The sequence below is a fragment of the Teleopsis dalmanni genome, chromosome 2 (genome assembly GCF_002237135.1).
Source record: "Teleopsis dalmanni isolate 2A chromosome 2, ASM223713v2, whole genome shotgun sequence".
In the NCBI taxonomy this organism is placed as follows: Eukaryota; Metazoa; Arthropoda; class Insecta; order Diptera; family Diopsidae; genus Teleopsis; species Teleopsis dalmanni.
This window is the reverse complement of record NC_051847.1, coordinates 52411826-52428348: the sequence shown is the minus strand read 5'-3', so window position 1 is coordinate 52428348 and position 16523 is coordinate 52411826. Positions and strand designations below refer to the sequence as shown.

The following is a 16523-nucleotide window of genomic DNA, read 5'->3' as shown; positions in this document are numbered from 1 at the left end:
TAAATATTCAACATCTTCCGTTTTTAAGTGAGGACTTATGAACCAAGCTAATTCTTGCCATTCAACGAATCGTTTCATCGGTACCAGAAATGACTCCAAAAATCTTTTACTCCACTGTGATGATGGACAAAGAATAGTAAGTAAAAATCCACTGAAGACAATATATTTTAATTTCATATTTTACTGAAGTTATGATTCAATAATTTTATGCCACTGATTATTTACTACTTAATTTCAAAATTGTAGGCTTGGGCTTTTATAGAGCGAAGGAAAAGCGATTTATTTAAAAAAAAAATAAATGAATAAATAAATGAATGTTATGTACCATGTTTAAATTCTTCCCGTAGGAATACAAGCAATTAAATATTTTCGTTTTGTTAATATGGTTAAACGTTGACATCCATTTTTGTTTAACCTTAATAGATAAAGTTTTTATTTCACTATTTAATTACATTCAAATTTTTTCCTATAAAATTATATTTAATGTTGCAACCATTTCAATTTTTCCTTCAGTTTTTCACAATTTTTTTATATACAAAAAAAAGTACCTACAGATTTATTTAAAGCTGTCAATAGGTGAGTAGTATATTTTAACCCTTTCCTGACTAAAATTTTATTTATTTTCGTGATATCAATAAACGTGACGTCAATTTGATATTGAAGTCTTAGCGACATATGTTGACGACATTCAATTTTATAGGTGTAATATTCAATTTCAATTTCATAAAATGCAAATATTGTTTATTAGATATTTTAATACAAATAACGCGTGATATTTCAATAAAACCACAGCTGTGAGATTTGAACTTTTGTATAAAGGTGTTGTGAAACAGAATGTTTGGCAGTATGGTTCTTTAAATAATATATAAACGTAATTATTATGTTTAAAATATAGTGGAGTATATACAATCAAACTTCTATAATTCAAACTTCTATAAATCGAATTTCTCTATAACTCGAACTATAGAGTGCAACAGGGTTTTATAGAGCAAATTACATACAATTCTGCTTCCTTAACTCGAACTTCTATAACTTGAATTTCTTTATAGATCGAATAAATATTTTGTCACGTGCCAATAGGAATATGGGAAAGTCGAATTTTTGTTTTAAGTATTTCAGTGTTAGGGAAAGTCCCTTTTTCCAAACCAAATTTACCAATTTTTTCTTTCTTATATTGCTTCTTTCTGCAAATGCCAGTCCCAGGTAGTCAGGCAAACGGTAGTCAATCGGTAGCACACTGCTTTTAAAAAGTTGGATTTGGCCAATTTTTTTAAATTGGACGAACACGACGAAATTCCTTTAATTTTCTGGAATAACATTGATGAAGACTTGGAAATGATGTAAAAGTAAAGTAAATAAAATAACTTCCAATGCTGCTACAATCATTATATTATATTGAGCTTGACAATGAAATTTGCACATAAAGATTTCCTACAGATGACGATTGACCATTATAGCTCTATCTCATTATTGTGGATTCGTTTCTAAGCGGAGCGGAAAGTAATGATGAGGGTTCGGGGGATGAAATTGTACAGCAGCATTCCAAGAATGAAGTAGAAGACTCAGTCAAAATTCTTAATTTTTTTTTGCAAATAATGATACTACAACTGATCATCACTAAAAGACTTTGAATAAATTGGAATCTCTTTTTATGAAAATAAGAAAAAAAATTGAGTTCTCAAACCCTAATTTCTAAATATTTAACTTTATTACATCTTCTGTGCTATATTTGATTTCAAATAAAGAAATAAATATCTTAAAATGTAATTCTAGTTTCTAAATAAAAAAAAATAAAAAAATTCTGCAATTCGAACTCTCTATAAGTCGAACCTTTTCTTTGCAAAATGGTACTTTGAGTTTGACTGTATTAAAACGCTCATCTCCGGGTAATTCTATATAACGTTGGATACTTGGATATTCACGTATAACGTTGGATAATTTATAATTGATCAGTGTATTTAAAATTGCACTATAGTCCTAAACTTATATTTGTAATTTGGTGGGTGTAAAAATAACCAAGTGGTTAGTAACTTCAAGAGAGTAACTTCAAGAATGGATGAATCAGTTTTGTTTTACGTCGATACCAACTCACTTAAGAAGAATGATACAATAATAATAAGGATTACTCGTTATATTGGCTTAAAATATGAGGCAATATTGAAAAGGACTATATGATATTATTTTAATGACTGAATTATTAATTTGAGGACTGAATAATGATTTTTCTAATTTTTTTTCTGTATTTGTTTTTGTTGTCATAATAAGGAAACTATGTCAGGCTCTCAATAATTAGAAGAGTTGGGTTCTACAGATTATGCGAACTGTCAGTATTATAAAGATATTTTGTATAACATTAATTTAAAAACTATTATTTATATTTAATATAGTATTCAACTAACACATTAGTTGTGTCTATCTATATAAGATCACAAAATTAATTTTACAATTATATTCAATAGAAACAATTAACAAATTAACAAATCTGTGTAGTAGAATCGACTCTATTGTTTATATTTTTATAATAAATGTTTGGTTCCGAATCTATCAGAAAATATTTTCATTTGTCCAGACTAAAGAAATCGCAATGAAGATATGTGCGATGTCCATATTAACTCGAATTCCAAATAATTAAGTGTCCGGATTGTCGAAGTAAAGTGATGATTTATAAGTGTTAAAATGAATGTACCTGATATTGTTGAACTTATATTAATAAAATTTTGTCATATATTATCATTTGCGTTGTTTGCAATTTTTAACAATTTCTTCAAAAAGGTCAGTCTTGACTAATAAGTGCAAACGTAACCTAGTCAAACCTAATAAGTGCTAACGGACTAGTTTCTACCTATTAGACAACATAATATTGATATGAAGCTTTGTCATAGTTGTTCTAAGCAAATTTAATTTTATACAAAACGAATGAGCTTAGACGTTTTGGTCTAGTTTTATAGTGGTCCAATTTCCTAAAAGGTAAAAGGTAAAAGGTAAATTAAACAAATTCTATATTTATATATCAATGCCTTCAGTATTTTATACTATAATGGAAAGGTATTGGTTTTAATTGTTTATTATTTTTTACCAAGTATAAATGCTTTTTAAAAAATATATTAAAACCATCGTAATTGTTCATAATTATATAATTTGAATTAATTAATTATTTTTTATTAGTTTAATTTATTTAATATTTCTTTTTCTTTAACATTTGATATTTTTTCCAAATTGTCTCATAATAACATTTTAGCCGCTGTACATTGATTTCATTTAAAACAAATTCAGTGAAATCTTTTTTGTTGCTTTTTATGCATCAAAGGAACACCTTAAAATATCCCAATACAATAAACCAATATAACAAGTGCAAAGTAACTTTTCCTTTTTATACTGTTTTTATATTAAATCACGCATTCAACAGTGTATATCAGTATATTTATAACAATTTGCATTACAATAACAAATTAGCACTATGAGCATAGGCTACGAGTTAGTGCTTTATGTCTTCGTGTATGACAGTAATGGTGAACCTATGGCCACAACAAAACTGTATTTGGGTTGTTGCAGAATATGTAATATACTTATTAGTATAGTACAGTTGACATGTGGGTTTAAAAATAAAAATACTTTTTTTGATGCAACATTTTAAAACAATTTAGTAATAATAATATCCGAACACACTTAGTGATATCATTTTGCATGCGCTTATAAATATGTTTGCCATCATCGTTCGAGGCCATTGAGATTTTTATTAAAATTCCCTTATTGTCTGTTTAGCCTTTAGAGTCCAAAATATTAAGGGAAGAGTTTTTAAAAAATGTCTCCGACAAAAAAATGTCTGCATTCCTTTTGTTTTATTTGTAACAAATGTGTGCATGTGTTGAGAATTTTAATTAGTAATAAATCCCAAGTAACGGACGACTGATCGTGTAGTTTTTTATGTTGTGTACTTGAATTTTTAAAGGAAATTATTATTTAATAGTTTACAATAATTAAATTTAAAAATAATTAATAAATATAATTGTAACTATAGCATATGTTTACAAAGGAGAAAGTGAGAAATAAAAAAATTGTTTAGAACGGCTTCTATGCCTAAATTAAAAGGAATGTCTTAACATGTAAGCTTGAAATTCCGTTACCTTTCTGTGTATTACATACGCGAATATGTGAATAAAATGAATGTGAATGAAGTTAAAAATATACTTATACGCATAATTATAATTCTTTAATAAAATATTAATAAAAATTTTAAATTGTTACACGAATAAGTGAAAATTAATTATAAAGTATAAGTGAAACAATGTAATCAGTAAGTGTAATATAAATCTTTATACAAACAAACATACATACATAACAAATCAAGTGCAATAAGAATCTTAATGGAATCTCACGGAGGTTTTATGTTGCCGGCAATAAAACAAAGTAAGTAGATTACTTTTTTCCGTTTCTATTTCATTATATCAATATATATAAATAATCAATATATATAAATATATAAATAAAAATATAAATATATATATAATATATTAAATTTGCACAATTTAAAATGAAAAGAATAATTTTGCGAATAAGTGCGAAACGTCAAACGGAGTTGTGGGCATTGATATTTAGAAGCTAATACTTATCGATTGTTCGTCATGTCGATAGTTTCAGAATTTTGTGGAACGAAACAAAACACATTAATAAAATTAACAGTAAATAAATGTTTAATAATAAATAAATATAATAAATCTAATAAACACGTATAAAAAATTTAATGATTTAATAAAATATAAATATAAAAAAATTAAAATAAAAAAGTTAAGAATTTTCTTATTGTATATAATTTTAACGATGATTTCAAAAAATTTAATTTTTTTTAAATTTGTATTTTAAAAAATATATTTTTAAACTGTTATTAATATTTTACTGAATCCCAACTCACCCATAGAAATAAAAATCATTTATTCATAAGTATGTTACAAATTTTTTGAGATTTTTTCGTAGAAAAAAGTAGATGAAAAATTCGTTTTGTGAAAATTATTCTTAAAATAATAAGGAAATAATACATAAACCTAACAAAAAAAAAAAAAAATTGCAGATATTTTCTTAATGTTTTTAAAAGTTAAATATTGAACCACCAGAATTTTTAAATATATCGATAAATATTAGGTTCTGAATTTAGCATATCAATGCCCACAACTCCGTTTGACGTTCTGCACTTATTAACATATAATATGTGCAGTGATATGTATATTTATTTAAGTACAAACGTGAAATATATAAGGTAATAAATTAAATAAAATTCAAATAATATTCCAATAATATTCTAATTTAAATTTAGAGAAAAAATGTAAATAAAAATATAGTTATATATAAAATATATGGTTTTTATTTTAAATAGAAATTATTATTATTATAATTGAAAAAAAGGGATAGTGCACTGCGATTACAATGTTTCTCCAATCCCAATTGTTTAATGAAAGACAGTATAGAGCCTATCTTTCCTAATTTTAGATCCTTATGCTCCATGAAATTCCTAGGTGTTTCTTCCGCTTGTGCTTCAGTGCCGGGCACTTCTCAAGCACATGGATCATAATTACTTGCTTTATAAATCTGAATTTTATGAGGCTATGAAAACACTATATGGTATTATGTTAATTTTAAACCACATCATGCTTAGGAGGATGTCTTATCTATTGTTATTTCATGTGTTCATCAAGTTTGTCTTAACCGTCCACAAAATATATTGTGAAATAGTCTTAGGTTTAGTGATAAAGTTTTCAGCTTTGTTTAAACTTTGTTTTTAAATGCATACAATCAAACAATCTATCTATTGTCTATTGTTATTCTATGTCTTCACCAACTTTTGTCTTAACTGTCCACAGAATATATTGTGAAATAGTCTTAGATTTCCTGATAAAGTTTTCAGCAAACTTAAGCTTTGTTTTTAAATGTAAACAAGGCTTTTGAGTCCGGATATCAAAGAATTTCTTATTGTGGAGATCGATATCGAAACGATCATAAAAAACAATGTTTAACAATTTTCTTATCTATCTCTCGGCTTTCGGGTTCAACTTTTTCGAGTTTTTCGAGGTGTAATTATCATATTTGAAATTCTTTTAAATTACTTTAGAAAAACAGATGTTTTACTTTAGAAGAACACTTTTTCTGTTTCAGTGAACACTGTGGTGGTTTTCCCATTTTTAATTAATGTTACAATATTTTCAATGGAATTTATTGTTTTGATATCATAATCATACATTGTGACCGAAAGGTTTTCGGAGGTTCTCATTTAAAATTCGCGCGCTGTATATTTTTCGATATTTTAAGTTTATGTAGTTTGGCAGCACTGTCCTTAATTTACTATGCCAAAAATGAGCGCGATCTGTCAGACAGTTCGTTTACGGCAGCTGTTGAAACCAGTTCACCTCAGTAGTGCGTTGCGAAAAAAACAATGGAAAAAAATATTGAACAAAGAGTTTGCATCAAATTTTGTGTTTCGAACGAAATTTCGTGTGCAGAATCTTTGCGAATGCTACAAAAGGCTTATGGGGAATCAGTTTTATCGAAAACTCAAGTTTATGAGTGGTACAAAGCCTTTCAGGACGGTCGTACGACCGTCGAAGACATGCCGCGTTCTGGACGACCTTCGACCTCTACCCCCGACGAAAACATTGAAAAGGCAAAGGAAATCGTGTTCCAAAATCCTCATGTGAGTGTTAGAGAGATAGCACGAGAGCTAGGCATCGGTCGTGAGATGGCTCGTTTGATTTTGGTGGACAATTTGTGTATGCGACGTGTCAACGCCCGGCTTGTTCCGATTCACCTCAATTTGTTCAACATTATCAACGATTTTAAGGCCAAACATTCAATAAATACCATCGAACAGCCACCGTATTCACCTGATCTTGCACCGTGTGACTTTTTCCTGTTTCCCAACCTCAAATTACCACTCAGAGGAACGCGTTTTGAATCCATAGAAGACGTAAAACAGAATTCGCAGAGGGAACTCAAAGCCATACCGGAAAGCGCCTATAAAAAAATGTTTGATGATTGGAAGAAACGTTGGCATTTGTGTATCGCTTCTAATGGAGCATATTTTGAAGGAGATAAAATAAATATTGATGAAGATTAAGAATTTTGCGTTTTATTTATTTATGACCGGAAACTTTTCGGTCACAATGTATACCGAAGTTTCGTTTTTCATAATGATGTGTTGCAAGATTATTTTATCGAGAGAAGAATAAAATGTCATTGGTATATAAATTAACGGGTAGCATGGCGTTATAAAAACTACTCTAATCGGGAAACTGAATTTTTATAAACATTTCCTTTAAATTACACATTTTTAACACTGTTTTTACATAAATATGTTTAATATATATCTGCATTAAGTAGTGACTAATTAGTCATCACTCCAATAAATATTACCCCAATTTTTTTTTTTTTGGTTGGAAAATAAATTTATATATAAGTTTTTTAAATCAGAAACAAAATTATTGTAAATAGGTAGAATTTATTAAACTGCGTGCATAGAAGATTAATAAAGATAGTTACTCTAGGCCCTTATAGAGTCGGGGCATCAAGGTAATCACAGCTTATGTGATGAATTTAGTAAACAGATTCATTAAAAAAATATTGATTTTGACTCCACATTATATAAATTAAATAATTTGAGATTATTATATAGTTTTTCATAAATTTGTACTTTTATAAGAGAGCACACTATTTTTATTTGAAGCAACAAAAAATTTGAAATATGAATTTGGTAATTCAATCTTTTTTTGATTCTTTGCTTTTACAAAAATATTCAAATTAATTATAATGGATTATATTTAAATGTATAACAAAGCAAAGTCGTTGCTGCAATGAGAAAGTAAGCGGCAATAAACGTTAGAAAGAAAACCTGAAATACTTTTAGCTTCAAAATAAGAAAAATAATTCGAACCTGCTTTTTCATTCAAGCGTTAATACAGTAAACGCTAGCTTATAATTATTAATTTGTTTGTTTGCTAGTTGATAATTACAACTATTTCTGGGAAGCTGATGTTAGTATGTTTTTGAAATTTGGTTTTAAATACGTTACAATACGTTTATTTTGTTTATACCGAAAATCCAATAAAAAAAAAACGATTTTATTTAGAAACCTCATAGATAGATAAGTGGTAGTCCATCTAATAGAAGACGGGCTCACTTACATCCGTTACTCTAAGTTTATTTTTAAATCAATAGGACTTTTACATTATTTGTCACATGAAAATACAACTGTGTTAACTTTGAGTTTCAGAGCTGTACCGATATTAATGATTTCCTTCTCCTCTACTAACTATGTTTAAACATTTTCCTATCTTCAGGTTTATGATGATGTTAGTTACAATATATGTACAATTAACTTTACATATAATGTTTGAAAATTAATAAATAAAAAAGAAACATTTGATTAATAACAAGTGTTTTTTCAATCATTATTTAATAAAGCATTGTAAATATGGTATTCGATTGAGTCTGATGGTGAGTATTCCTGTCACCACTTAGATGGTCTTTATTGTGATCATATGTTATTGATGCTACCATCTCGAGTGTTATTTGTTAAATTAGTATATACATTATATTATTAAGTATATATACATACATGCATACATGGATATCAAGGTTTCATACAAAATTTTATTATACATTATATATTTCCGTACCTAAACAAAGATTGTGAGTGAACGTGTAATATGTCCAGTGTCCTTATAGTCACTTAGTGGTTTCGTTACTAGTTTTAGCATCAAGTGCCTGTTTAGTTAGGTAAATAATGATATTATAAATATATAATAATGATATCATATCTAATTATTTCATATATTTTCGTATCTAAATATAGATTGGTTTAGTGGCTTTAACAATGATTCAGTATTGTTAAAACAAGTTGGAGTTATCTATATTACTTTTTATGAATGGATGGGGGTTAGACATGTTAACTAATGGATATATGTTAGTGACTTAAATTTTGGTTTCTTATTGTTACAATTATTTGGGTATGTCTGTAATACGTTTGCTTATACTAAGACGGAATTGAAATAGATAGACTTAGAAATAAGTGCATAAGCCAAGCTTCCAAGTAGCCGTGATCGTCTAGTGGTTAGGACCCTACGTTGTGGCCGTAGTAACCCAGGTTCGAATCCTGGTCACGGCAATGTGTAACAAACATTGTCACGGTTGGAGGCATTATTTTATTTTGCCAGTAATATGTTTCCTTATACTAAGGCGAATTGAAGTAGATAGACTTAGAAATAAGTGCATAAGCCAAGCTTCCAAGTAGCCGTGATCGTCTAGTGGTTAGGACCCTACGTTGTGGCCGTAGTAACCCAGGTTCGAATCCTGGTCACGGCAATGTGTAATAAACATTGTCACGGTTGGAAGCATTATTTTATTTTGCCAGTAATATGTTTCCTTATACTAAGGCGAATTGAAGTAGATAGACTTAGAAATAAGTGCATAGATCAAGCTTCCAAGTAGCCGTGATCGTCTAGTGGTTAGGACCCTACGTTGTGGCCGTAGTAACCCAGGTTCGAATCCTGGTCACGGCAATGTGTAATAAACATTGTCACGGTTGGAGGCATTATTTTATTTCGCTGTAATTATATTATTAGTTAAGTTACTATTAATCTAATTCAACATTTTTATATATTTTTGATTTCGTTTTTGTAATTTGTACTTTATAAATAAAAGTATTTAGATATTTATTTCAATAAATATGAAAGTATATATTGTTTTTAATATCTACAGGAGTTCTTTTCAGAATTTTAAATATATTCTGTTTTAAAGTTCAGGTTATTAAAATTGAACTTTTTTGTAAGGAAGATGTTTACTTATAACAAATGTTGAAAAAATTAATCATAAAATTTTCAAAAGCGTATATATATTTGTTTCTATTAAAAATAAATTTTCTATTAGATGTTTAGTTTAATAATTATTTATTTGAATTTAAATAAATTTATATCTCCTCTACAATTCACTTTGTTTAAATTATTTATAATATAACAAAAATAAAACAATTAATATTATATAAATAAATAATTAATAAATAAGATTATTAAAACTAAAATAATTTAATAATAATTTAAATTATAATAAGCTCGAAAAAAAGTCCCTCCCGTGACAATGTTTGTTACAACATTGCCGTGACCAGGATTCGAACCTGGGTTACTACGGCCACAACGTAGGGTCCTAACCACTAGACGATCACGGCTATTGGGGACGTTGGTAAATTAGATGAAATTAGACTAAAGTTTAAAATGCCTTAATCTTAATTTTTTTTATGTCTAAATCTACATATTTTCTATTTCCAACTAAAATTTAAATGCTACATTTTATAAATGGAAAAGTGAAAGGCCATATAGATACAGTGCCAAATATATTAAATTATTTTTTTTTGGTTTATTTTATTTGTTACTGTTTGTTTATATGTTATTTACTATTTCTTGCTCACCAACAAATAACTTAAAAGATTGTGATGATGATAGCTTCTAATATTATGTCGGGAAAAAAATACACAATTTTAATGTTTAGTACTTACTTACTTAGTTGGCCATTACAGACGTGTGTCATCCTTTGTCGCGCCGTATATTTTTAATGCATTTATAATTAATATTTCCAAAGAAAAGTTGCGATAATATAATATAAAAAAACTTCAGATACAGAGGTGTCTACGTTATGTATTATAATGTTTTAAATCATATTTTTTAAAATATTGTCACAAACTAGATATTGATAAAATAACATCCTTTAGTTTCACTATTTTTCCGAAATTTATTCATAACGTAAAATAGAAGATAATTTGAATACAATAAACTCAAAAATTTATAAAGATTATAGTGCTTCTGCTATATTGGGAGCCCAAGTTTTTCTTTCTCAGAAAGAAAGAATGATGCCCAAACTACTGTAACTTTTCTAAATAGTGTATTGCACCAAAATATTCTCTTACGAAGAATGTCTCATCAGATTCAGATTCAGCACCTACTAGTATAAGATTGTTCATGTATTTGTATAAAAATTGTGAAGAGTTCGGTGATTTCCAAATTAATTTCTAGTATTTGTAAGTTCTATGAATAACGTTAAATAAAGGAACCACTACTGAATCACCCATTAAACTGAATAGATTTAATTTTGTTTTTAATTAAATATTTTTTAACTGCTACTAATTTACTAGAATTAAATGAAGTCATAAAAAGTGTTTGCTAATTACAGCAATTTAATAGTTAGTGTAAGGCAAACACTTTTGTTCAACATATGCAGGATTTCGTGTTCATAAATGTTAAATATTTTCTTAATTATAAATAAATATGCATTTTATAATTTAATAGAATGTAATATTGCAGTTCATATTCACGCGATTTAAAAGCAGTTGTATTTAGAGGAAACTTTGAATTGGATGTGTTATAACAAACCTATTTCAATTACAATATATTACTTTATGTAAATATATATAACTATTATTAAAGTAATACACAAACATAAAAAGCATGTAAAACTGAAAATGAGGTTTATAGTAAAGTTTCTGAATGATCTATTATTATTTCCGATGGTGATAAAATTATAATACGAGTACAATTTTAAGGCAGAGTTGTGATTTGAAATAAAATTTAGTAGCTTTTTTATGAGCTTATAAATAGTTTAAAATTTATTTATTATTAAATTTTTTTATTTGTTGATATACAAGGTGTAATTAAAAAGTTATTTTTGAAAATTTTATCTTGTAGACTTTTAATCTTGTAAATAAAGTTTAGGCTGCGATCTCGCTTATTGTGTGCCAAGTGCATAAGTAAGACTTATTAATATATCTGATCATAGAGAATGTGTAAAATTTTGTTTTAAAAACGGAATTAAGTTTATCGAAATATTTAGAATGTTAAAGTCGGGCTTTTTTATAATATTTTGCCACAACCATATCTTTAAGAATGGTACAAATGCTCTCATAAAAATTGAAGAAAAAAATTGAAGATGACATGTCCTTACACATTTATCAAATACAAAGCATTTAAACCATTTATGCTTGCTAATTGAAGAATTTTTACGAATATATTTTAAAATGAAACGATAATGCTGTAACTGACTCATTCTCCAGATATGGAATTCTGCGCCATTCTTTTAAACATTATTCAAAATCATAGAGCGAGTTCAAAACTATATCAAAAGTTCATTCTTACAGTATTTCTCAAACTGTGACATAAGTGCATCATAGTAATTAATGGAATTAAAATTAAAGATTCAAGTAATATATTTCGAACAAATCAAACCTTCTCATAACTTTTCAAAGCCCTATGCTCCAGTGGGAGATACAAGATCTGATGATGGTAACTTTTTGATCACATTATGTATATTATGTTTTTGTTGTTATTTAAAAGAAAACTCAAAATCAGGAATATAGTTCTATATTATATAGTTATAATAGAATAATAGAAACGAACCCAATAATATGAGGAGTTATAAAAAATTAATGAATAACGCATTGATTTTTTTAATTAAATTATGTAAATTTGTTGCAATTATTAGCCTTTACATTGATATGAAATATTGACAACAATCAATTGAAAACCACACATATTAAATCATTAAATAAATTATTTGTCAATTTTTTCAATGTTATATGGTATAAAAATGTTTGATGTCTTTTTAAGTTATACCATAAACTATTTTCTATTATCTAATTTATCTTAATAATCACAAAAGACTCTCAATCAAAATTCTTTTTAATAAATTTATCAATTACCTACGTTAAGTTTATTAATTTAATTTTCATGTTTCGAATAAGAATTAACTAATTCATTTTGATAATTGGGTAATTAGTTTGTTTTCTAGACTAGTCAATTTTATGCAATCGAAAGTAGATAAATAATTTTACTAACTAAATTAATGTCAGCTGTAAGGCATTAGAACTTTCTCATTTAATTATAATTAATTTCAAATGAATACCTTAACTCCTATATAAGCAGTGAAATTTCTTTTCATATATTTTGTATAAATCTCAGCTTTGCCATAAGATGTGTACAAAATTTTGGTGCTTATACCTGCTACTGTATACAACGATGCAAATTGGCGCTTATAATTTTGATAATCTTAAAGAAATTATACGACATGTACGACACTTTCATAACTTTACTAATATTCCAGTGTTTGTGGGAAGAGATGTTGATTCTATCGCTTTAAATAGCTTTCAGGAGTTCCTAAATGAGCAAATCAGTTCAACACAAATTATTTTTACAAGAGAGGCAAAAGATAATGTATGGAATTTATTGCGAAATTATGTGAATGATGAATTGCTCAGCATTGTGTTCTGTGAGTCAAGCACAGATAAAATTTGGCGGATCGTAGATAGACGTTTGCGTAGACTACGTCGAACAAAACTATTAGTTGTGCTGAAGGATGTATCGTATGATAAAAATTTCATGAACCGAATGTTTTTGAGATTATGGGATATGCAATTTCTGCAAGTTATTGTTTTTAATAATGCAACCATTTTCAATTACACACCATTTCCGCAATTAAAAATCTCATCGATCAGTTTAGGCAGTGAAGATATATTTCCAACTTTAAGCACAAATTTACGGGGCTACACTGTATCAACGCCGGTGGAAAATGATGTACCGCGTATATTTTGCATAAAAGATTCGAAAGGAAAACTACATATAAAAGGATTTGCATACAGAATTTTTAAAAACTTTTTACGTCGCTTAAATGCAACTCTGCACATAACGAACCCACAGGCTAAACGATCCATCACAACCAGTGTGAATATGACACATATTAAATATCTGTTAAGCATACACCAATTAGAAATTACTATGCATCCATACACTGGTATAAGCGATAATGAAGGCATTATGAGTTACTCTTTGTATATATTGAAAAACTGCCTTATAGTTCCAGTGAAAAATGAGATCCCACGTTATATGTATTTAGTGCGACCATTTCATTTGAGCACGTGGTTGTTGATAGTATTAGCTTTTGGCTATGTTGCATTTATATTAACTTGGTCTAGTCCTGTGCTATTACGTGATCGCAAATTGTCCGATCGTTTCTCGCGTGCATTTTTGGAAAGCATTGCTCAGTTAGCATTTTTATCATCCGTATATCGCATTAATCTACCTAAACTTCCTTACTTATGCATTTATTTGCAGTTGGCAATTCTGGGTTTTTTCATAACAACTTGGTATAGTAATTTGCTGGGAAGTTTCTTCACAACATTTTTGGTTGGTAAGCAGGTGGATTCCTTTGAGGATCTAATTGCTACAAAGTCACTTATATTAGCAAAATATTATGAAACGAACTTGCTGCTAGAACAAATTCCAACGCATCTAGGAAAAAAAGTGGAACCTCTGATAGTGCCTGTAAATGCCAGCGTACAAGTATCTCATTTACTAAACTTCAACACAACATATTCATATCCTTTTACTGAGGAACGTTGGATATTTCTATCACTTCAACAGCAATATGCTAATAAACCCATTTATCGATATTCTCATATATGTTTCGGTACGCCACGTATAGCGTTTCCTATGCGAACCGATTCACATTTTGAACATCCTATGACACAATTCTTAATGGATGTACAAATGGCCGGTTTGGATCGTTATTGGCTAGTGGCTGATTTTAAGGATGCACTTAAGGCGGGCTATGTACGTTTAATTGATAATATCTTACCACTTAAAGCATTGGATTTAAATAGTTTACGATTGGCTTGGTGTTTAGTGGGTGTTGGTTGGACTGTAGCAATTTTAACATTTGTTTTGGAGATTTATGTACATCGACCAACTTATCAGAAGTCCAATAAAGTTTTACATATATCAGATGTAAATTTTTAGAATATTTTTATATTGTCAAGTTAATATTATTAATCAAAATTGTTGTTTCTTTATCTTAACAAAATTTTCAATTAAATAAAAAACTATGTTATTTTTGTTTTTCGTAATAATAGTAGTAGTAAGTTAGTAAAAAGATTGTTATTTAATTTTATTTTTAGTATGGTATTATTTTTAATTATTTGTAAAACAATTTTAAAAGTATGAAATATATTACTTCTTTTTTAAATATTATTATTAAATAATAATTACTTTCTATACGGTTCATAGAAAGATGTGATTAATAAGAAAATTGCATTTTTTTTTATAATAATTTTAAATATTTAACTTATCTCTACACGAAGTATAAAAGAAATTTTTATTATAATACTAATATATATATATAATATATATATTATTATTAATACTGTTTATCAGTGATGAGGAGATGTATGCCGAGAAGGAACATATCAAGGTTTACATATATATATATATATATATATAATACATATATTTATATTTATCCCGCTTTTGATCTTTACAGATCGATTTCATTTACAACCAACTTTTTCTTGTAGTTGGAATCTTATTGATTCCAGAAAATGTGAAAGCTTTCTCACTATTTAGGAAGAGTAGTTTTCCTAAATATACAATTTATTATACATCTGTGTGTTCTATTGTAAATGTTATGCATACTCAGAGATACTAAATACAATTTAAGTACATTTTATATTGCAGAATATTCGACCGTACCGGGGTTCCCTACTCGTTTTCGTACTTTAAATGTAAACTGTAAGTTAGTCTTATATTTAATTTACTGTTCATGTATTCTATTGAGGATTTTGTTTTAACAGCAAAGTTACTAACATTAATTATTACTGTCAACAGTTCTGCTAACTTCAGTTTTAAAGACTTACATTTTTTTTACGTTTCCACCAATTAAGTACTATTTCGTATAAATGTAGTATCAAAACTATTAGTACTATTATTAGTATATTAGTAGCTTTATTCTACTTCATTTAAAATTTGTTATATTACACAGAAATTTATAACAAGTGTATTATATATATAAAGTGTGCAGTTATGGCATTTTAGTCGTCTGCCGAAAATATTTGGAATGCTTCACAATTGTTCGTGTCATCTATAAATTCTGCCGAAACAAGAACTATTATTACAATGTTAACTAAAGACTCCCCAACTTTCGACTACTCAGAGACCTTTCATAATATTAGTTGTAATATTAATCGTTGAATTACTGCTTCAATTTATTTTGTTTTAAACAGAACTCTCACCTCCGACTTCTTTTTAAAAATTTTCCGAAATTATTTATAAAAGACTCTTCCCTGTAGCTTGTCTTGATTGTAGAGCAATTTTTTTCATTTCCATTCGTCCCAATGCTCTGACTGTACATACAACTAATAAAAGTAAATATAAATAAAGTAATAAAAATTAAAAAACAATTTTTATATATATATGTTTCGGATGTTTATTTTTTATTGTCATAATTAAGAGTTTTACTGTTGACATAGCTTTGAACTTGAATTTTAAATAAAAATGACTGAAAACACAGTTCAGATTTATTTGCACTACTGAAGGTAATAAAGGACATGCATGAAAAAGTGCATGTCTGTTGCAATTAATCAATCTAAAGGTTTACAAATATTTAACAATAAATGTTGCAATTTTTGTTTATATAATTAAAGAACTAAAGCGACTGCGAAAGGGGCACAT

The 16523-nt window shown here is 27.7% G+C and overlaps 1 protein-coding gene and 4 non-coding genes across 5 annotated transcripts; 4 read left to right on the top strand and 1 right to left on the bottom strand.

Moving 5' to 3' along the window:
- Positions 1-9076: 9076 nt before the first annotated feature.
- Positions 9077-9148, top strand: Trnah-gug. The gene has a single exon. It is a non-coding gene; the product is annotated as a tRNA-His (tRNA).
- Positions 9149-9273: 125 nt separating this feature from the next.
- Positions 9274-9345, top strand: Trnah-gug. The gene has a single exon. It is a non-coding gene; the product is annotated as a tRNA-His (tRNA).
- Positions 9346-9470: 125 nt separating this feature from the next.
- On the top strand, positions 9471-9542 carry Trnah-gug. Its single transcript has one exon. It is a non-coding gene; the product is annotated as a tRNA-His (tRNA).
- Positions 9543-10132: 590 nt separating this feature from the next.
- Trnah-gug lies at positions 10133-10204 on the bottom strand. Its single transcript has one exon. It is a non-coding gene; the product is annotated as a tRNA-His (tRNA).
- Positions 10205-13040: 2836 nt separating this feature from the next.
- LOC119674537 lies at positions 13041-14816 on the top strand. The gene has a single exon (XM_038085681.1). It carries the CDS (start codon positions 13041-13043, stop codon positions 14814-14816), a length of 1776 nt encoding a protein of 591 aa, XP_037941609.1.
- Positions 14817-16523: the final 1707 nt, after the last annotated feature.

Excerpts from the sequence above, each read along its gene's own strand:
- LOC119674537 (XM_038085681.1), top strand. The coding sequence starts at position 13,041 with ATGCAAATTGGCGCTTATAATTTTGATAATCTTAAAGAAATTATACGA.